Consider the following 23,029-nt stretch of genomic DNA (forward strand, 5'->3'; position numbering starts at 1 on the left):
ACTATGAGGGGATTACAGATCAACTACATACAGAGGGAAGGTCAAGTGGGCAGCATTAGCTCAAGTGGAGTTGAGCCTCAAAAATACAGAATCTGCTAAGAAAGCAGCAGATTAGTGTAGCTAGCCTGTGAGACTGTGAGGGGCACATGCAGAACAATGTCAAGTTGATGGGGGCGGGGGCGTCGGGTAATATCGGGAAATGCAGTCGATGACAGTGGATTACTCTATAGAAAAAGATTTGGTGAAATAATCCTATGAAATAAGAAATGCAAATAGCACAAGTAAACCTTGTAACCCCAATCCTCATACATCCCCATCACAGACCGAAATTAAATCACAAAGGAAACGCCTAGAACTCCAGTTTGTGCAAGGCAGACAAAGACATACATTGTGTCATTACACCTTCTTATATAAACAACCATCACATGAAGTTCTAAACATTCTAAGCCTAATATCAGCCAGCAACGAAAGGGTTGTGAGGAACAAAGCAGAATAAGACCAGAATTGAAGAGGGCTGATTTCAATGTGCAATATGGACCAATCTGCTTCTGCATAATAACAATAGAGATTTTGCAGCTGGCACTTATACCCTGGAGGGCATTGAATTGAAAAAAAAGGAGGGGGGTACTCTGGGTGAAATCTAGTCTCTACTCTCCCCCACATTCCCAGTAGCATCCTCCTTTCTCCACACACAGAGACTGTCCAGGAAGCTGTGAATAGCATGCTCCCTTACTACACAGGAGGAGGGGAGGAGGGTGAATCCTTCCAGGGTGGGTGTGTGTGGCTTGTCCCCTCTGCCTGCCACTCCTATCACCCCCCTCCCACAAGCTCGTACACAAAACACACAATAGACCAACACAAAGAGGACACAAGGTTGAATGCTCCTCCTCTCCTGTATAGGATGAAGATTTGCAAGTCTGTATCCTTAATAATGGTCCAGTAAACTCCATAGGCCTTTTTCTTTACAGAAGAAAATATGCAGAAAATGCTGGGCTGAGAAGCTGACATTTTCTTAAGGATTTCACCTTAAAATAAGGATTACGCTGCATCAACGCCGGCTGTGTATGGGATAATATCCATCCAGAATGGGTAAATGTAGTGGAAGATGTACCTTGGTTGGAATCTGTTGCCTACAGCTGGTGAGCAATAATAATAATAATAATAAAAAAAATGTTATGACTTATGGTATTGCTAATACATTGTCGTTGCTATATTGACAAGTCTATTATTTCCTGTTATGCTGCAGATGTCTCTTTTATTGGACCATAATATAGAATGGGTTAGATTGCAAGCTCTTCTACCAATCTAAGCTGGCCTCTGTGGGTGAAGCTGTTTGATATTTAAATATATAGTATTTGTTTACATGTATGGATATGTTTGTATATGTGATATACTATTATATAATATGCTATAGTATATATATATATAAATATATATATCATGTAAAACATATACATATAAACATTTACTGCATAACTAGCATTTAATATTTGTATTTTAAAACTATATGCCAGTTCTGTTTTCTGAATATATAATAATTCTTTGAATTTCAATCTTAGTGCAGTACATGAGAGACAGATAAAAGAAGAGATAGACAAAGATAGAGAACATAAACTTTCTAAGTCGGAAACTTGCAGAATAAAGACCTTTTTAAATTATGTTTTGTATATGAATTATGCTAGTTTACATTGACTTGACATTTTTATAGAGATACACAGATGGTTTAAAATGATAAGATTTATCATCCTATGTACAGTGCTCAGAAACATGCTAGCCTCATAAATACAAAACTGTCTGTGTCCCTTGCAAATGCTCATTTTTAATATCTATTGTATCAGGTAAACTGCACATTTTCACCTGACTGAAGCACAAAAAAATCTACAACTTACAATTTAACTGCTTTGCTTATATATCACTTGGGTTGAGTGCAGGGGTCAAGTCCTGGGGAATAAAGTGTGGGAACTCACCCAATATCCGCCCCCCCACCCCCCCGCCCCAAATAATAATAATATACACACATATATATATATATATATATATATATATATATATAAATATATATATATACACGTGTGCACACACCGACAGGTGCACACACACATGCTCAGACACACACACACACACAGATACACACACACATACTCAGACACACATACACTCACAGACACACACACATAATCAGACACCCCCACACACAGACACACACACATACACTCACAGACACACATACTCAGACACACACACCCTCACAGACACACACACACCCTCACAGACACACACACACACCCTCACAGACACACATACACTCACAGACACACACACACACATACTCAGACATACACAGACACTCACACACACACACACTCACAGACATACACACAATTTTTTATTTATTTTTTCAATTTAAAAAAGTCCACCCAGCCTCCCTACCTGGAGAGCTGGCGTGGACCTGTCCCTTCAGTGTGGCGGGCGGCTGTTTCCCTGTCACATGCGGCGAGGGAGCTGTGTCCTCTCTGTGTCCTCTCTGATCTGCTCCCACTCGCCACGCGTGGGCTGTCTACTGATGCCGGGAGCCGGAATATGACGTCATATTCCGGCTCCTGGCATCAGCAAACGGCGGGCGAGGGAGCAGATCGGAGAGGACACAGCTCTCTCGCCGCGTGTGACAGGGAGACAGCTGCCTGCGGGGGTGTCCAACAGGCCATCTCTTGGCCACCCCCATGACAGGGGAGGCATTTGGGGGCGGCATTTTTTGCCGGCCACTGAGTGCCTGCAGGACCACAAATGGCAATGGCGCTAGTGTGTTGCAGACCAAATCAAAAAAGTGGACTATCTCAGACTACCAGAGACTAAATTCTCTTGTTACACATTTCCAACTAAATGAAAGTGGAATGGGTAATACAATTGTTGAACAAAAATAAAAACAAGCACAAACACTAAACTTTTACTGAAAAATGTCCGTTTGGCCCTTTAGGGAGGTCTTTCATTATTATATGTGGTGTGGTAATAGAGGTCACTACACCTGACAGTGGTTTTGTGCAGTGGTTCCCAACCCAGTCCTCAGGTACCACCTAAAAGTCCAGGGTTTAGGGATTACCCAGTTGTATCTAAGGTGTTTTGAAAAGAAAAAAAAAACACTTTAGAAACAACAGGGTAGTTCCTAAATCCTGGACTAGTAGGGGGTACTTGACGACTGGGTTGGGAACCCCTGTTTTAGTGGGATAGACATATTATATTATGCGGGCCACTGAGTAAGTGCCCCAAGCTCTTATACTAAAGACCAGGAGACATTGTTCCCACCGGCTTACCGACTTTGCCACCCTCTTTATAATATGCACCCATTCTTTTTTCCACCTCATCCGTACACTCTTGGTACCCAAGTTATTGGTCACAAATTGTATAAAAAAAAAAATTAAAAAAAAGAATACCTGCCCACCCATTAAAAAAATAAAACTGACATGATGAGGAGGTAAGCATTTCCATTCATTCTAAAACAGTTGCAAAATAAATACAGTAGAGAGAGTTCAGAGAAGGGCTACTAAACTGGTTCATGGATTGCAGGATAAAACTTACCAGGAAAGGTTAAAGGATCTTAACATGTATAGCTTGGAGGAAAGACGAGAAAGGGGGGATATGATAGAAACATTTAAATACATAAAGGGAATCAACACAGTAAAGGAGGAGACTATATTTAAAAGATGAAAAACTACCACAACAAGAGGACATAGTCTTAAATTAGAGGGGCCGAATGGTTCTTATGTGCCGTCACATTCTATGTTTCTATAAGTAATGCCTCATTTATTCAGTTATGTCAACCACCTTGCCATATTGTTCATGAAAATTGGCACTGATTAAAAAAAATGATGCATTTATAAAGATTATTTATTTATATATTTAATCAGATCATCTTGTAGACTCAATATTTTTGTGATTTCTCTTGTGATTTAAAAAAAATGCATTTCTAAACAAGAGAAGCTTTAAAAGGGTTTATTTAAAGGAACACTATTGTGTTAGGAATACAAATCTTTATTCCTAATGCTATATTGCCCTGTCCCTCTTTGTCCCCCCCCTCGTTAATAAAATAAACAATTTACTTACCATTTTCCAGCTCCCAAAGCGCTACTCACCTTTCCACCACCTACAACATAATTGAGGAGGCATGGCCTACTCCGCAATGGTCCAATTGAATGTTCCTCCTAGAGGAGCATTGGGGACCTACTATGTATGTGCAGTGAGCATACAGCACACATTTATGCTTCCCCATAGTAAAGCATTGTATTCAATGCTTTCCTATGGGCTTCTGTGTCACATGACCAAATTCTACTTGTTCAGTGCATCAGAAGCACCTGTAGTGATTTTCAGAATGGCAGTCACTAGAGGTGGACTTAACCCTGCAATGAATTGCAGTTTCTAAAAACTGCAATCGATTTTTTAATTGCAGGGACACTGCAACCAGGCCACTTAATTGAAGTGAATTGGTCTAAGTAACTAGTGTCCCTTTAATGAGAGGTTGACTGCGTATTAGGAATGTAGAACACGGTAGTAGAGGCTTGAAGCTCTACCTCCCAGTTGTCCTGATTTTGTTGTTCCTTCCCACCATTAAAGGAACACTGTAGTAGGGATTGACCGATATTGATTTTTTTAGAGCCGATACCGATACCGATAATCTGTGAACTTTCAGGCCGATAGCCGATAACTTGCCAATATTCTGTACATTTACCATTTTGAAAAAATCAACTATTTCTAACGGTAAATGCACAAAATATACATGCCACATGTAGTGGATGAAGTGTATTTAGACAGGGGAGCTGTGTGTATTTGTGTAGTGTGTATAGTGAATGCAGAGTGTGTAGTGTGGGTAAAGTGAATGCAGTGTGTGTGTGTTTGTGTAGTGTGTGTATATAATGCAGTGTGTGTTTGTGTAGTGTGTGTGTATATAATGCAGTGTGTGTTTGTGTAGTGTGTGTATATAATGTAGTGTGTGTGTAAGTAATGCAGTGTGTGTATGTGTATGTATGTAATGCAGTGTATGTGTGTATGTATGTAATGCAGTGTGTGTATGTAATGCAGTGTGTGTGTGTATGTATGTAATGCAGTGTGTTTGTGTAGTGTGTGTGTATGTAATGCAGTGTGTGTGTATGTATGTAATGCAGTGTGTGTTTGTGTAGTGTGTGTATGTATGTAATGCAGTGTGTGTTTGTGTAGTGTGTGTGTATGTAATGCAGTGTGTGTTTGTGTAGTGTGTGTGTATGTAATGCAGTGTGTGTTTGTGTAGTGTGTGTGTATGTAATGCAGTGTGTGTTTGTGTAGTGTGTGTATGTATGTAATGCAGTATTTGTGTAGTGTGTGTGTATGTAATGCAGTGTGTGTGTGTATGTATGTAATGCTGTGTGTGTGTGTGTTTGTGTAGTGATGTATGTAATGCAGTGTGTGTGTTTGTGTAGTGATGTATGTAATGCAGTGTGTGTGTGTGTTTGTGTAGTGTGCATGTATGTAATGCAGTATGTGTAGTGTGTTTGTGTAGTGATGTCATTTGTGTGTGGGGGGGAATTTTTTTATGTTAATAATTTTTTTTTATATTTCAATTTTTTTTTTCTTTTAGTCCCCCCTCCCTGCTTCTTACCAGGGAGGGGGGATATAGTATTCCCTGGTCGTCCGGTGGTTTGTTAAGTCCTGGGGGGGCGGCAGCAAGCGCTGACTTACCTCCCAGCAGCTCCTCCAGCTCCCCAGTGTAAATCTCGCTGCACTTAGTGCCGCACGGAGCGTTGCCATGGTAACATGGCTGGGAGGGTAAGTCAGTGCTTGCTGCCGGCCGCCCCAGGTCCCCGGGCTTGTAATGAGTCCGGCGGTCCTAGGAGGTATTATCGGCAATATCTGTGTCTCTATTGGCCGATACCGATATTGCCGAAAATACCGAATATCGTCCGATTATATCGGTAAAACCGATAATCGGTCGATCCCTACACTGTAGGGTCAGGAACACAACCATGTATTCCTGACCCTGTAGTGTTAAAACCACCGTCTAGCTCCCCTTGCCCCCTCTTGCCTCCCTAAATATAGTAAAATCTTACTTGTATTCAAGAGACTAAGTAGTCAAACACAGCCCGGGCCAATCAGCATTTCCTCGTAGAGATGAATTGAATCAATGCAGCACTGCCCCAGGAAGCACCTCTAGTAGTCTATTTAAAATAAGAAAAACTACCACAACAAGAGGACATAGTCTTAAATTAGAGGGACAGAGGTTTAAAAATAATATCAGGAAGTATTACTGTACTGAGAGGGTAGTGGATGCATGGAATAGCCTTCCAGCTGAAGTGGTAGGGGTTAACACAGTAAAGGAGTTTAAGCATGCGTGGGATAGGCATAAGGCTATCCTAACTATAAGATAAGGCCAGGCACTAATGAAAGTATTTAGAAAATTGGGCAGACTAGATGGGCCGAATGGTTCTTATCTGCCGTCACATTCTTTGTTTCTATATGAGGAGTGGCCAGTGGAATTATCACTAGGCTAAATATAGTAAAATCTTACTTGTATTCAAGTGACTAAGTAGTCAAACACAGCCCTGGCCAATCAGCATCTACTCGTAGAGATGAATTGAATCAGTGCATCTCTATGAGAAAAGTTCAGTGTCTGAATGCAGAGGGTGGAGACACTGAACGGCAGTGCTGCTTACTCTGTAGCACTGCCCCAGGAAGCACCTCTAGTAGTCATATGAGGAGTGGCCAGTGGAATTATCACTAGGCTGTAATGTAAACACTGTATTTTCTCTAAAAAGACAGTGTTTACAGCAAAAAGCCTGAAGGGAATAAATATACTCACCAGAAAAAATGCAATAAGCTGTAGTTGTTCTCATGACTATAGTGTCCCTTTAATACCCAATGTACCTAAACTGCATAGAGCCACTGCATCATTTGATGCTCTTATTGTTACATGCATCATATTGAATTAGGATGTGCATAAAGAGGAAATTACCTTCTAAACTTTATTTTCAAAAATTACTCATTTTGAAATCCTGCATTTTTTGCTTTAATGAAAAAAGGGTATATATAGAAATATTCATGTGTCTGTCTTCAAAACATAACAAGTAAATCCAAATGCATGCAAAAATGCCCATTGAGGGCTAAGCAGGGCAATTTGCTCTGTATTAGGGTGTGCCTGACTCACCCCTTGCGCATGCCCATAGATGCTCTTTCTTGTGCCGTGCAGAGTTCTGTCAGGGCATTAAGCCGATGCTCAGAGTGCTTCACCCTGAGTGGGGCTGGCCTAAGACGCTGACACTTCCCATTTTTGGATAGGCTCATCCATTTACAAGGTGGACTCACCCTTGTTGCCCCCTTCTGGCCCAACCACACACACTTCTGGTTCCAAAACCACAAAACAAAATGGATCTTATTCACTACAAAGTATTGGAAATATGGCAGGATAAGTTTCCACTTTAGTTATTCTGGACTAAAATCATCAAATGTGTTTTTCGGTTAACCTTAATTCATTGTCAAGTAAATAAAGGCCAAAATACAAATTATTCCTAGGCTGTTTTCTTGCTTGGATAATAATTTTAGGCTGAAATTGCTGGGATTAGGCTAACCCAGCTCACTCAACCAAATATTATTTCGTCCAAAATTGATTAGATAGTGAACACAAAATTTTACTTAGCATGGCAGCAGAAGGGACAGAATCACACAGGACAATGCAGAACTTTCCCATAGTCAGTGTATCTGAATAGAAAATATGCTATTGGTGCAGGGGATAGCCTGTTTTATGTCAAAATTCTACAAAACAATTTGACATTAAGAACAGTTAGAGTTTCAAAAACTACACTTTGTACTTAATCTGAAACCAAATTGTGCATTCCTGTGTACTTTAAAAATGAACTAACTAAGATGCTTAGAAATAGCATAATAAAAGTTTTTTTTGTCAAATATATATGTGAAATACATTTCTCAACCTAACATGGCTATCTGTTAGCATTGACAGTCCTGGAGAGAAAGTATCAAATGGCAGACAAGAAGATATTTTAATCTATTTATCAGTTTCTCAAGTACAATCTATTGATTGCACCTAAAAAAGGACACTGTAGGCACCCAGACATATGCAAAGATGCCCAGCTCGTTGAAGTGGTCTGGGTGCACTATCCATGTCAGATTAACCCTGCAATGGTAATTATTGCAGTTATTGAGAAACTGCAATAATTTTATTGTAGGGTTAACTCTACCTCTAGTGGCTGTCTAATGACTATTGGTCACCTAACTGTTTTTAAATGTCTAGCATTGAGCTGTTCCTATAGCGTAATCCTGAGCATGTCGCATCAATATTGATAATTATGAAAATAATAATGAACATTATTTGATAAAGTTTACTGGGATATGAATAGAAATAACTGTGTTTTAATTGAAGGATACTTCCAAAATGATTTTTTATTTTTTATTTTGCTGGATTATAATCCACATAAGAAAAATGCTGTAAAATAAGAGTCTAAACTCTACTATTGGGAAGGAAAAGTATGTATTGTTAAACTCTATATTAGTGACATTCCCAGGCTACGTCTGACCTTTAACTTCTGATTCCCAAGCTCGCATCCATCTAATGTCTGACCCTTGACATGAATAGGGTTTGTTCAGACTAACCGCATTCCTTCACTTAAAGAGACAAGAAGCACATTAATCGTATACTAATATTGTGTCTGAACTACTTATATATGCACAAACACACAAACTGTGAATTTAAATGTATGGATTCTATAGATGTATATATGCAAATTCACTGGTGTGAATTGAAAACTGAATATCGAAATTTTGGCTGATATGATATTGCCCAGCTATATAGTCATCACTTTGCTTTTTTATATGATGTTTGCAATTTGGTTTTTGGTTCAGTGGAATTCTGTGTTTATTATAATAAATTACATATGGTCTGAATTGAGTCATGGAAGCCAAAATTCAGACAAAGTGTCCAAATTGATAAGAAATTCTCATATAAGCCAGATGGCTTACTGTCATTTCGACCAAATGAGCAATCATGTGTCTGCTTCTAAAATCAGTGATTCAAATGTGCAAATCCTATATAAAATCTTAAATTGTCATGGTTATCAAACACAAGATTTCTGCTTTGTCACCCAAAACAAATTAAGTTGAAGACAAATTAGCAAAAATGAATATGCTGTGTTAGAAGCGCATAGTTAGAAACCCATGTTTGTAACGGACCACCTGGCACCCCGACTGGGTACCTCCGTTACTGGATGCTCCTAGCGCTTCCAGAGGGCAACAAGCGCTCCGCCAGACACCACAACCACCACAGACCCCACGAACCGGGGTAACTTGGTTGGGGTCTCGCCGTCTCCTACCCACCCTGGACCTACGACAAGGCTCCAGGCTCCAGGGGGTGAACCTATCCTCCAAGAGAGTGAAGCAGGAACAAGCTCTTAAAAGAGCTTAGAAGTTATTATTCAAGGGAGCATGCAGAGCATAGCAATCCCTTGTAGTGATATAGCCGGTTACCCCCAATAGGAGACAAGACTCTAGATTGAGGGTGAAGAAGAACTGACTCCACTGAGCGTTTATTGCTGCTTTTATGCACCTTTTCCCACAAGGTTACCACGCAAGTGGACCTTGTGGGGCACTGAAACTGTGAACTTATTAACCAATCAAGTACAGGCACATAGATAATCACACCCACTTATTGCAGTAAGAATCCTCCCCTCTGCTTGGGAGATAATTAAGTTAATTACTGTATCAACTCAATTATCACCAAGCTAAAAACATACTTTTTCACAATTTGTATAACTTTGTGATTATCCATCCAATCTTAATAAAACTGAAATTTTAATAACCAATAACCAGTATAATTATGGGAACAACATATCCAACATTCGCGAGAATTGGTTCAGTGGTTCTGGAGATAGCCGGAAGTCATATTTTGACTGACCGCACGCACATTTTCATGCCCAAAACATTTCCAGAGAATCAGGCTGTGCGGCCGATCTATTTCTCATGTTAAAGTTAGTTCAAACAGACGAACAACAACCATTCGAATTGTCGAATTAACTGTCGAACGGTGTTCGAATTGCCGAACAGCGTTCGCATTGTCGAATGCATTGAAGTCTGGAGAAGGTAAAACATCAGCTGAATTAAAATGGCTGCTGCCACGTGTTCGACTGGATGAACGGCGGCCACCCAGCGGTCGACTGTACCTACAGCAGCCTCCTAGCCTGGGAGGTAAATTAGCCGCACACTTCCACTTTTGTGTGGTCCGCCTGTACAGTACTTGGTTCAGCAAGCCCCATTTACTGAACCAAGTGGGAAAAAGCCATTAACACAGAAGTCTGGGGACATAATCTTAAAGAGGCATTGTTCCCAAAAGTCTCAATATGTCCATATACTGTGCTTAAAGGGCCAGTACTAGTCAAATAAAAGTCCATAAGCCCCACTAATGTTTTTAAAGGGCCATACACCCCAGGGCCATAGTCATTAGGCAGGAGGCTGGCAAGCAGGCTTCTCCGTAAGCCAAGGGAACAGAGCAGTTTGGCACATAGAAAGCCAGTGGCAGATGGCAGTTTGTCACACTGTTCTTACCAGCCATACCAAAATTCTTAACATTTTTAAAGTTAGAATATTCCCTTTGAAAAAAAAAAAAAAAACAGTAAAATAAAAAAACCCATAACATTTCCTTTAATCCAGAGCAAGGACAGTCTCCGGGCGGCATCTACTGTGCTTTCTTATAATAGATAATCTCCTCCAGGGCCGCCACCAGAAATTTTGGGGCCCCTAACTGAGCTCAGGGTCTGGGCCCGCCTCCAAAACCGCCCACGGAGACCGCCTCAAAATCCCACCCACAGGAATACACACACAGACACAAACACATTCACTGATACAAAAGGACACAGATACACACACACACACTGATACATACTAACAGACACACATACTGATACGCATATAGGCATACATACTGACACACACATACTGAGACATACACACATATACAGACATACAGGCGTACATAGTGACAGACACATACTAACAAACATACAGACACACATGCATAAGGACATACAGACACATTCATAATGGCATACAGACAGACATTCATACAGACAGACAGACATACACACATTCATAATGACATGAAGACATACATGCACTGACATTCATACACACATAATGACATGCATACAGATATACATACATTCATACAGACATGCATACAGACATGCATGCAGACATACATTCATACAGACATTCACACATTCATAATGACATACAGACATACATTCATACTGGCATAAATACATTCATACAGACAGATATACATACACACATTCATAATGACATGCAGACATACATACACTGACATTTATACACACAATGACATGCATACAGATAGACATACATGCATACAGACATACATACAGACATGAATACACACATACATACATACAGACATACATACAGACACTGACATCCATACAGACATACATACACTAACATTCATACACACATAATGACATGCATACAGATAGACATACAAAAATGCATACAGACATACATACATACAGACACTGACATCCATACATACACACATTCATAATGACATGCAGACATACATACACTGACATTCATACACACATAATGACATGCATAGAGATAGACCGGGTTAAAGGAGAAATATGATCACCGTAAAGATACCTACCAATTTTTGTCATTGTGGAGCAATTTACCTATAAATTAGCCTCTGGGAATAAGATTTAAGAATCATGGTTCCTTTCCTTCTGGGATTTGGTCAGCCCTATCATATAATTTTAATGAGATCCCTGCCCCCTCCATCTCGTATCCCTTCTTAACAGGGAAAGCAAGCAAAATATCCTGTCTCTAGGGAATGTAGACAGAGGTTGAAGCATTGAGATGCTAAGCTCTGCTGCTTACGTATTTCCTCCTCCCAACCCCATGCCACTAATTTGTTCATGTAAGGTGTCTGGCCTCCTCTAGTAAAAGAATATTTCTGCACAGCAGCATGACCCAAATGTGCAAACTTCAAGTAAGGAGGATACAGCGAGCTACCAGTGGGGAAAAGTGTAAACAAAGCGTATTACAGAAGACCACAGCAAGTCTGCTTCCAATATATCAAATCTGTGAATAAGTTAGAGCAATAATTATTGCAATAATCATTGCTCCCAGCTAGAATCAGTATACAAGACATCTTTTGTTGGTTCAGCGTGCTCTTCCTTAGGGTGTGTAGTTATTCATTGATGTACTGTAGCTCCTGCAAACCTCTTACATATTTTAAAATGAATCGTTTGCAGGTCTCCTTCCAACATGTGACAGTTTTATTCGGTTGTATTCGCTGTCATGTTCTCAGTGGCAGGTCACTTAACAGCATGTGGCAAAGGCAGGAGCGTTCATGGACTGCCATGTTCTCAGTGGTTGGTCACATCATTGTGTGATGGAGACCGTACCGTTCTCTACAGCCGTATCCACAGCAATAGATCAGAGTGTTACAGGCATTAGCTTTTAATATTGTAAGGCAAATTTATTAAACAAACTGGTAAGATCCATACAAATGGCACATAACTGTGATAGAATGTTGACATCAAAAAGCTGAGGTAAAAATGTTTGCCGTTAAATAGGGCTAGAGTGTAAAGATAAAAAATACAGAAGTCTAGGGATGCAATATTAATATCATAAAATGCCAATCACAATCACAAATTAATGACAAATAAGGAAGCCATGTGTATTTAGTAGTAAATTATAATAACTAAAACTCTGTTAAAGGCCAATGTCACCTCAACACTATTTTTTAATATTACTGTATCTCCAGAAGGATATTGATACTTTAGAGAGAGTTCAGAGAAGGGCTACTAAACTGGTTAATGGATTGCAGGATAAAACTTACCAGGAAAGGTTAAAGGAACTTAACATGTATAACTTGGAGGAAAGACGAGACCGGGGGGGATATGATAGAAACATTTAAATACATAAAGGGAATCAACACAGTAAAGGAGGAGACTATATTTAAAAGATGAAAAACTACCACAACAAGAGGACATAATCTTAAATGAGAGGGGCAAATGTTTAAAAATAATATCAGGAAGTATTACTTTACTGAGAGGGTAGTGGATGCATGGAATAACCTTCCAGCTGAAGTGGTAGAGGTTAACCCAGTAAAGGAGTTTAAGCATGGGTGGGATAGGTATAAGGCTATCCTAACTATAAGATAAGGCCAGGAACCAAATGGTTCTTATCTGCTGTCAAATTATATGCTTCTATAATCCTTTTATCATTTGAGGAAATAGATTCTTTGTTAAGTATATGTAAAAAAACAAACAAACAAAAAAAAAAACGGAAAAAAAACAACCTAATCAATGCCTTTAGTATATGATATGATCCTTCAGCCATATACATACACCTTGGGTCAGACAGTGTTTGAAAACTGACAGTCTCTATAGTTTCTCCTGCTTCACTCCCTGCTCAGAGCAATGACATCATCATACACACTAATTGTCAAATTCAACACTGTCTGACCCAAGCTGTATGGATATTGCTGAAGGACATTTGGATAGAAAAGGGGTACATAGAGATTTGGGCCCAAAATAGGGACTTTCCCTCCTAATAGGAACACTTGGGAGGTATGGCACAATAACAAATCCAATAAACAGTGAAGAGAAACCTGCATAAACCATCATAAAGTGAAATACAGTGTATAAATTCAACAAACCACATATGCGTTTAATATCCAGGAGAGTGTGTACTGCAGTCCTAAGAAAGTCTATAGACCGGTTTAATGTAAGTGCAATAATCGTAGGTATCTGTATATCTTGTAGTCTTCTAGCAGGAGCCAAGAACCTAAACTCCTCCTGAATTCTTGAGTGAATACAAGAACCTACTACTCAGATGGCATAACCAAAACTTGTCTCTTTCTGATAAATTGAGGCAAATGTCTTAAAACATACCAGAAGGAAAATTTTATTAAAAAATCCAAAAGAGTACACAATTACATGCGTAACTCTTTTTTCTTTTGATGATTCATTCGCTTGTTGTATTGAAAGTCAGCCTGCAGCTGGAGGAGCTGCAGACGAAAGTGAAAATACAATTTACTGGACAGCCAGGTCTTGCAGCATTATGCATCCTCTCCCTGGTAAAAGGTAAGAAGAAGGGAGAGGGAGACATTAAGATAGATTTTCACATCTCACCCACCTACACACAGCATAGACCCTATGCACCCGTCACACACAAACACACACTACACCCCTCACACACACTGCCCCCTTCACACACAGACACACACACACTGCCCTCTCACACACACATACAGACTGCACCCTCACACAGCCTGCCCCTCACACAACCTGTCCCCCCGCACAGCCTGCCCCTCCCTCACACAGACTGCCCCCACACGCACTGCCCCCTCACACATGCACTGCCCCCTCACACACGCTCCGCCCCCTCACACACGCACCGCCCCCTCACAAACGCACTGCCCCCTCACAAACGCACTGCCCCCTTACAAACGCACTGCCCCCTCACAAACGCACTGCCCCCCTCACAAACGCACAGCACCCCTCACACATGCACAGCACTTCTCACCCATATAGAGCACCCATCACACACTGCACTCTACACACACACACTACACCATTCACACACAAACACACACAGCACCCTTCAGACACACAGCAACTCATAGGCACACATAGGTGTTGTAATGTCATCCGGCTGGGAGGAAGTGAGCCTGTCACTTCCTCCCAGCATCCTGCAGGGAGACAGCACTGGTGGAGGCAGCCGCAGCGTGAGGGGAGAGGAGCACGAAGAGCTCCAGACCCCTCACTCCCACTAGCAACAGGACTCCAAGCCACCCTCCTGACACATAATGTAAGCTAACAGGAGGGTGGCTAGAGATATTAAAAACAAATCACTTGTATGTGTGTGAGTGTATGTATGTGTATGAGTTTAAGTGTGTGTGAGTATGAGTGTGTGTGTGTACGTGTGTGAGTGTGTGTGTATGAGTTTGAGTGTATGTGTGTGAGTGTTTGTATGTATGAGTGTGAGTATGAGTGTGTGTGTGTGTGTGTGAGTGAGTATGAGTGTGTGTGTGTGTGACAGGGTGTTTATGAGTGTGTGTGTGTGTCAGGGTGTGCATCTGTGTGTGTGTATGTATACATATATATACATATATATGTCAGTGTGCTTCTTTGTCTGCACACACATCTTTGTATGTGCATCTGTGTGTCAGGGCGTGTGTGTTTTATGTCAGTGTGAGTATCTGTGTCATGGTGTTGGCATGTAGCAATGTTTGTGTGTGTCAGGGTGCATGTGTGTATGTCGGTGTGTATCTATGTGTGTGTATCTATTTGTGTGTATGTGTCGATGTCTATATGAATTTGTGTGTATGTGTGTATGTGTCAGTGTATTTATATGCATCTGTGTGTTAATGTTCATGAATATCTGTGTAAGTATGTATGTATGTATGTGGTAGTGTATGTGCATACATCCAAGCAGTCAAACACCAGCACAACATACAAGCACACTCCTGCAATATAACACGAATATTACATACAAACACACCCCTTCACTCAAGCACAAATACTTCACACAAATGTACATCCGCATTTAAAAGTGAACATTACATTCAGACACACCCCTGCAATCAAACGCAAACATTACATACAAACACACTCCTGTATTAAAACACAATATCTATATACAAGCACCCCTTCAAACACCAACACTGTACATTACACTATGGCGCCAGCAAATGCCGCAGCGCTGTACAGATATACAACCTTGAAATTTTGACTTGGGGTGCCTTAGAAAAATACTGAAACATTAAGGGTGCCTTGAACCTAACAAGTTTGGGAACCACTGATCTATCTCAATGGAGGACTGTCACTTCCCAGGACTTTCATTTTCTGCTTTCATATTCCTTTATTTAGTACATAGGTGTTTCTGAAGACTGAAAAATTTAAGTAAATGTAGAACTCCACACATCCTGGAACTGAACGTCCCCATCTTTGCGCATTGTTATAAATGTTGCAATTTTCTATTAAACATAGGTCTTGATATAATTCCAACCAATACATTTTATCTGCAGTTTTTCGTTCCTGATAAGCATTCCATCGGTTTGGTCCGCTTTGATTTCCATCATTAAAGGCTTAATGGAAACTGATCATTTTTGTTCCATATAACAAATCCAAAGTTTATAGATTACAGTGATTCTATTCAATTCAATGGTCATATACAATCATTAAATGGGCTTATTGGATTTGACAGCTAAAAGAAGTTGATAAATACATTTTTGCAATTTTTACATTTGAATTGAAGAAGGAGACAGGATTTTTGGCACAGAATAGGGACTGTCCCTCCTAAATAGGGACAGTTGAGAGGTATGCAAAAGGCATACCCTTGAAACATAGTATACTTTATGTGCTTCGTAATTTAGACAATCTCTCACAAAAGGAAATGGAATTTGTGCTTTCAAAAAGTTTTAATCACAAAAGTATGAATAAACAGTAGGCCACTCTGTGTGACATATATTTGATTGTATAAACTGGTGCCACTTCTTTCATGATATGAAATGCTATAAAATGGCAGTCTGAAGTTCACAATACAGTACAGAATTTAGTTGATTAGCTATTTAGTATTTATGTCCGTAAGTTAATCAGCTAAGCAGCATACATAAACACATTTATAGCAGTTTAATTGCATATTATTTGAATTTGTATTTATGTGGTACTCTGTTATATACTTGTGACAGCCACATACATGTGCATGTCACAAGGCATGTACATGCAGGGGAGGGCTGGCAACTTGTGGCATGAGGGGCAAAAACTATTTAGTGGCCCACAGTGCAATTTTATTTTGACAATATTTAATATAGTGCAATTTTACCAACTCACCCGTTAAGATCAGCGTGTGTGTATAGACATACAAGCTAGTTGAATACAAAGAAGAGTTAAAGTGCTATCTATGCTCTTGGGCATTTAGATATTAGAAGCTAGAGAGCAGCCAGGGGAGTAATTGCCCTGCCCATTTGGACATTACTAATCAATAAGGGAGTTCTCCTCAACCAGACAAGCATTTAGTAAAAGGAGTCCTGAAGGATTTTCCAGCAAGGGAATGCTATTAATGCACTAAATGCATAAACTTGGTATATCATGCCAATGGAAATTAAATGCATAAACGTGTTATTTTATGCCAATGAGGTTAAACGAATAAACGTGGTATATTGTGCCAATGAGCAGTAAATGCATAAACCCTGTATAACATGCCAAAGAGCAATACATTCATACCATTTGTATATCATGCCAATGACAGCCTGCCAGTGCCATCTCTCTGTCCTTAGCCTCTATGCGACATCTTTCTGCCCCCTGTCTCATGCCAGAAAACGCAAAATGCAATTTCTCTTCCATATGTTAATTATAAAATATATGTGAAAAGTTGAACAAAAAGTTTTATGTGAAAAGTTTAGCAAATAAAATTTATGCTATGCTTTTGCAAGTAATATTTCAAACAAGTGAGGTTTGTTTTAAGGTTTGCGAAAGAAAGACAGGCTTCAGAGGCTACCAGACACATCATCAATTAGGTTCATCTGTCTGGCAGTGGCACTGTCAGGTGGCTATTCCTGTCTTTAGATGCAGAGAAGGCTAAGCTTCGCTGGATTTTTTTTTGCCCAGATTTTTCAGTGGTTTGGCTTTCCAGCTGCATTTGTGACAGCCATTATAGCTCTTCATTCAAACCATGCGACATACTTTTCGGTGTCTGGATTTTGTTTAGGAGCTTTAGCATATTTAATGGCTTGAGTCAGGGGTGTCCATGCAAAGCTGGAATCAATTCAAAAGTACTTGATGGATTTTGCAAATGATTATAAGATATCAATCACAAAGAAGACAACTTTTATTTAACAAACCTCAATATGACAGATTGGTCTCCCTATTATAATAAATTATTAGAAAGTGTACCATGCCACATTCCTCTGCAAAATCACATAGTTGGTTATAGAGGACATAGTGGTACATCCAAATAGGATATTCTCATACCTCTAGCTAGATCAGAACCGGCCTCATGCATTTAAGTGCTCTTTGCAAAATATCTTCACATCGCCCCTTCCTAGCCACACCACTCACCATTTAAAATCTTCCAATCTTATTAAACCTAAAACCCTACATTGTGAGCAGGGTCCTCATCAACATATTGTTCCTTTAACGTTTTGTATGTGTCTCATTAATTGTTAAATTTCCCCTTTTATAATATTGTAAAGCACTGCGGAATATGTTGGCGCTATATAAATGATGATAATAATAATAAGAATAAAACAAAGATATTAGATAGGTTGATTAAAATGCAATTATTGCACACAAGTATTAAACTTGTAAGTACAACATAAGTCTAATTCTGAAATAAAACCGTAGTAAACAAATTAAAGGTGTAAAAACTCACAGTAATTTCTGTTGTGTATGTGTATATTACAGAGTTCCACAGCAAAAAACCTCACAGTAATGTGCTTACTAGTATAGCACAGAGCTCCGCAGATATAAAATGCATTGTAACATGCATCTTGTATGTCACTGTCTCAGGGTTCCTCTGTAATAAGCCTTATGATTGCTGACGACTTGTCTCTGGTGTCTCCACTGCTTTCCTACCGTGCCTTCGAGGACACCTGTCACTAGATTCCACTAGTCTATAATAACCCGGTAGCTGCAGGTAACAGAGCAAAGTAAAATAAATGAAGAGAAAATAATAAATAGTAAAAACTATTTGCGGTAGCAGGTCTGTGTGCTAGTTCAAGGTCATAGGAACAGCACAGCTAGGACCTCTTGATGCGCTCGTTTCGCCCGACCTGGCTCGTCAGAAGGGAACCAGCTGGTACAGAGCACTGAATTGAAATAGGAGGAAAAGTCCTCTCATTGGTTCAGTGTGAAGGCTGCTGATTGGTAAGTTTCAAACACGTAACATGTCCTTGACAGACACCTGACTGTGGGCAGATGAGCAGGAACTGCTCAAGGCGAGAGATGGAGTGGCGGATGGTTGAGAGGGGGCAAGGAGGACAGCAGTGGTTGACGTGGCTGAAGATGCTGGACCAGGAGGAGGATGGCGGCTTTGAGTTTGTGTGCTGCTTGTACTCATGTGTTGATCCCATAGGCGTTTGTGATGTGCGATCATGTGCCTTCGCAAAGCAGTTGTACCTAGGTGGGTGTTGGACTTCCCACGACTCAGTTTCTTTTGGCACAGGTTGCAAATGGCATCGCTGTTGTCAGAGGCAGACACACAAAAAAAATGCCACACTGCTGAGCTCTGCAATGACGGCATTCTGGTGGTGGCAACAGCATGCGTTGATTGGCGTGCTGTCTGGCTGACCCCGGGTGCCGATGCATGCTGTCTGACTGTGCCACTAGCTCCTTGCGACGACCTCCCCCTGCTTCCAACTCGTCTCCTCCTCCTCTCTGTCTCCCCATCTGAACTTTCCCCCTGTTCTTCTTCTCTTCTAGCAACACCCACGTGACATCCACGGACGCATCGTCATCATCAACCGCTTCACTTGTATCTGACAACTCAGCAAAGGAAGCAGCAGCGGGTATACCATCATCATCATCATCACACCGTACGTCCATGTGTGTAATGCTGCCTGACTGAGACATATCCCTGTTATCTACATCCTCTGGCAATAATGGTTGCGCATCACTCATTTCTTCCAACTGATGTGTAAATAACTCCTCTGACAGATCAAGTGAAGCGGCTGTGGTGCTAGTGTTGGTGGTGGTGGCAGGCGGGCGAGTGGTAACTTGAGAGGTGCCCGAAGCTAAGCTGGAGGAGGATGGTGCGTCAAGGTTCCGAGCGGAAGCTGTAGAAGATTGGGTGTCCTGTGTTAGCCAGTCAACTATGTCCTCAGAACTTTTCGAGTTCAGGGTACGTGGCCTCTGAACACTGGGCATTATTCTAGGGCCAAAGGGAATCACAGCACCACGACCACGATGGCCCCTGTGGGGAGGCCTGCCTCTGCCTGTCATTTTTTTTTCGATTAGTGGTACTATGCGTGCAAGCTACTGTGACAACAGATATGAGTGGCACTGTGCACTGGCAGAAGTTGGCAGAGTAGACGCTGTAGGCGTGACACACACGCTTGCAGACAACTAACTGCTATTCAATCTATTACAGTCAAAATTGTATATTTTTTTTTAAATGTACACTACTGTTACACCAGATATGAGTTGCACTGGTGTGACACTGTGCCCTGGCAGGCCCTGAAACGCACACGTGTGAAGGAAACTGACTGCTATTATATAACAGTCAAAAAAGTTTTTTTTTTTTAAATGCAAGCTATTGTGACACCAGATATGAGTGGTGGCACTGGGCAAGTGGGCACAGTATACGCTGTGAGCCTGACACACACGCTGGCAGGCAGGCAACTGCAATTAGATTACACAGAAAAAAAAAAAGCAGACTGATGTTCTAGCGCTAAAAAGGGCTTTTTGGGGTGCTGTCCTTATAGCAGAGATCAGATGAGTCCTTCAGGACTGTAGTGGACACTGAATACACTAGCCTAGCTATCGATTTCCCTATTAAATCAGCAGCAGCTACACTGTCCCTCCTCTCACTAAGAATGCAGCTTCCGGGGGGGGGGGGGGGCCTGGCCAGCATGGCGGACGGACGTGCATGAAGTGAGCTCCCTGCATACAGCCTGCAAAGTGAGACCCACAGAGGGAATAATACCTTTGGAGGTTGCTCACTGAACACTGAACATCAGGGAACTTACCCGATCAAGTTTGTAGCAGCCTATGACTACGCACTGTCCTGCGGCCTATCTGCTCCTGGGGTTCTGTGGCAGGTAGAAGCGGCCGATCTCCTGGCCTGGAGCTCTCATCGTGTCTGCACCTCATATCTACAGCCCCGTTTCCCCCCCCTCTGGACCGGTGGGGGTTATCCCGGTCCCCACCAGGGAAAGGCTAAAGTAACCCACAAGGCTAAATGGCCACTACTCACCCTGACAAAACGAGCCATCGTGTCATAGCTAAGATGGCCGCCACTCCGACAGAGCAATCAAGCCCACACTGGGAAGCTAAGTTCCATGCAGCCTTTGATGCTCTCTGTGCAGCCTTCTGGAATCGGTTTGAATCACGGCAGAGGGCTTTGCTACTCACCTCACCTAAGATGGAAGAGATCTCCAGAGGTGCCCCAGCATTGTTCTCTCCTTCGGAACAGAGAGCCAGGGGGGATGGCACGCCAACCAGCCGCCCACGACTGAACAGGACCAATCCCAGAACCTCACAGGTTACTTATACTGAAGCTGGAGGGCTGGGGGCGACCAGGCATCTTCTTCCACAGTGGACTGGGCTCGGGGAGCAAGGATGCTGATGCGCCGACCTGCTGACCCTCGTGGTCTGAGCGATCCTCTGGTGCACCCGGCAGGTGGTGGAAGCACTACTAAGCGGCACATGGATGCGAGTAGAGACGACCACTCTCTGAAGCATGTCAGAGGAATTGGCTAAAACATCTCTGCTGCTGAGAATCTAAAATGCCCTTGTTATGAGGTGTAGTCAGTTGTCTAGCATTTAACAGCACTCACTAAGAGGTTATTTAGTCTACTTATTTCTAGTTTTGATATTCTGATTCACACATGTTGATCTATAACTGGTGGTGTTAATCCTCTTACCCCTCTTCAGTTCAAGCATGTGTATTCAAACTTACGAACACTCTCATATGCCATGCTTTTCACTTATATCAAGACAAGTTTACCTAGCATGATTGTTTATATTTTAAAAATGTGCAGTTCCTCTTGACATTTTGTTGCATAACTCTAAGTCTGTATTCCAACGTTTTGCATTGCACCATATGTCATTGTCACTACGTGTATGTTCACTGCACTTCAAAAATAAAGAATTAAAAAAAAAAAAAAATAAGAATGCAGCTTCCGAATGAATCTAAAATGGATGCTGTCCAGGAGGTGGGAGGGTCTGGGAGGGAGGGTCTGCTGCTGATTGGCTGGAATGTGTCTGCTGACTGTGAGGTACAGGGTCAAAGTTTACTCAATGATGACGAATAGGGGGCGGACCGAACACCGTGGCGAACGCGAACAAGCTATGTTCGCCGGGAATTATTTGCCGGCGAACTATTCGGGACATCTCTATGTATATACACTGTTTGCCGATATGAGAAAGTCTTGGTGTAAGGACAGTCTGAAAAATATAAAGTGCTTTGAGATGATCATTGAAGCGTTGATCATTTTGGCATAGTTTGGGAGATCCAAGATTGGGTATAAAGTGGCCTGAGTAGTTTTAAGAAGCCTGTAGGATGGATATGACAGGAAGGACCAACATTGGTTTCAGATCATTAATTATTTTAACTCATTTCTGTTACTGCTTGTTAGTGGCCATCACCATCTATTATATAGTTACAGCACCTTGTTATTGCAACAACCCTATGAATGGGAAAAAGAAAAAGAGAGAAGAAAGAAACTTTGATATTAATCAGCATGACACTGAATAGTAATACTATATGATTTCTTGATAACTGGAATTCCAGTGTGATCTCAATTTAACAAAGGGAGCCTTTCTCATATACTTAATTTATGTATAAAAGGAGTAAAGTTGAATTCTTCATTGAGACCATGTGGTGGTTAGATCAGTATCTGTTATATGATTATGGATATTCACTCTATACTTTAACAGTCATATTGAGCTATTTAATAAAAACATTTTTTTTAGTGTATATAGATTTAGGTCCAGTCTGCAAACCATTGTGTGGACACCTGGCATGCAAATTAAGTATCTACTGGTACACTTATTTAGCTTGTTAGTCTTCAGGCAGGAAGGGATAACATCCCTGGTGGTCCAGTGTGTACTATATTGATGTTGAGTTTTTGGTCTACACCCTGTGCTGGGTACAAACCTGTTACATGTTGCTCATGATCTCCTGCCTGAGAGTTTCAAAGCTTTTCTGTGGTAACCCACGGCAACACTCTGAACGGTACGGAGCTTGTGGAAGATCTGCATTTTCAGTGAGTGCAGACCAGAGGCTGTCACTCTCCACCATTTCCTCCTATAGT

The 23,029-nt window shown here is 41.2% G+C and overlaps 1 protein-coding gene across 3 annotated transcripts in view; it reads left to right on the forward strand.

Moving 5' to 3' along the window:
- The first annotated feature begins 692 nt into the window (after nt 1–692).
- NKAIN1 (sodium/potassium transporting ATPase interacting 1) overlaps nt 693–23,029 on the forward strand; it is a 53,103-nt gene continuing 30,766 nt past the window's right edge. For 2 of the 3 annotated variants that reach the window (XM_063453976.1, XM_063453993.1), the window contains exon 1: nt 693–1,139. In XM_063453976.1, the coding sequence (XP_063310046.1) occupies nt 1,086–1,139 (54 nt within the window). In that variant the 5' untranslated portion in view covers nt 693–1,085. The remainder of the gene's footprint in view (nt 1,140–23,029) is intronic. The other variant, XM_063453985.1, reaches the window with a different exon arrangement.

This window comes from Pelobates fuscus, chromosome 1, assembly GCF_036172605.1.
Source record: "Pelobates fuscus isolate aPelFus1 chromosome 1, aPelFus1.pri, whole genome shotgun sequence".
Taxonomy (NCBI): domain Eukaryota; kingdom Metazoa; phylum Chordata; class Amphibia; order Anura; family Pelobatidae; genus Pelobates; species Pelobates fuscus.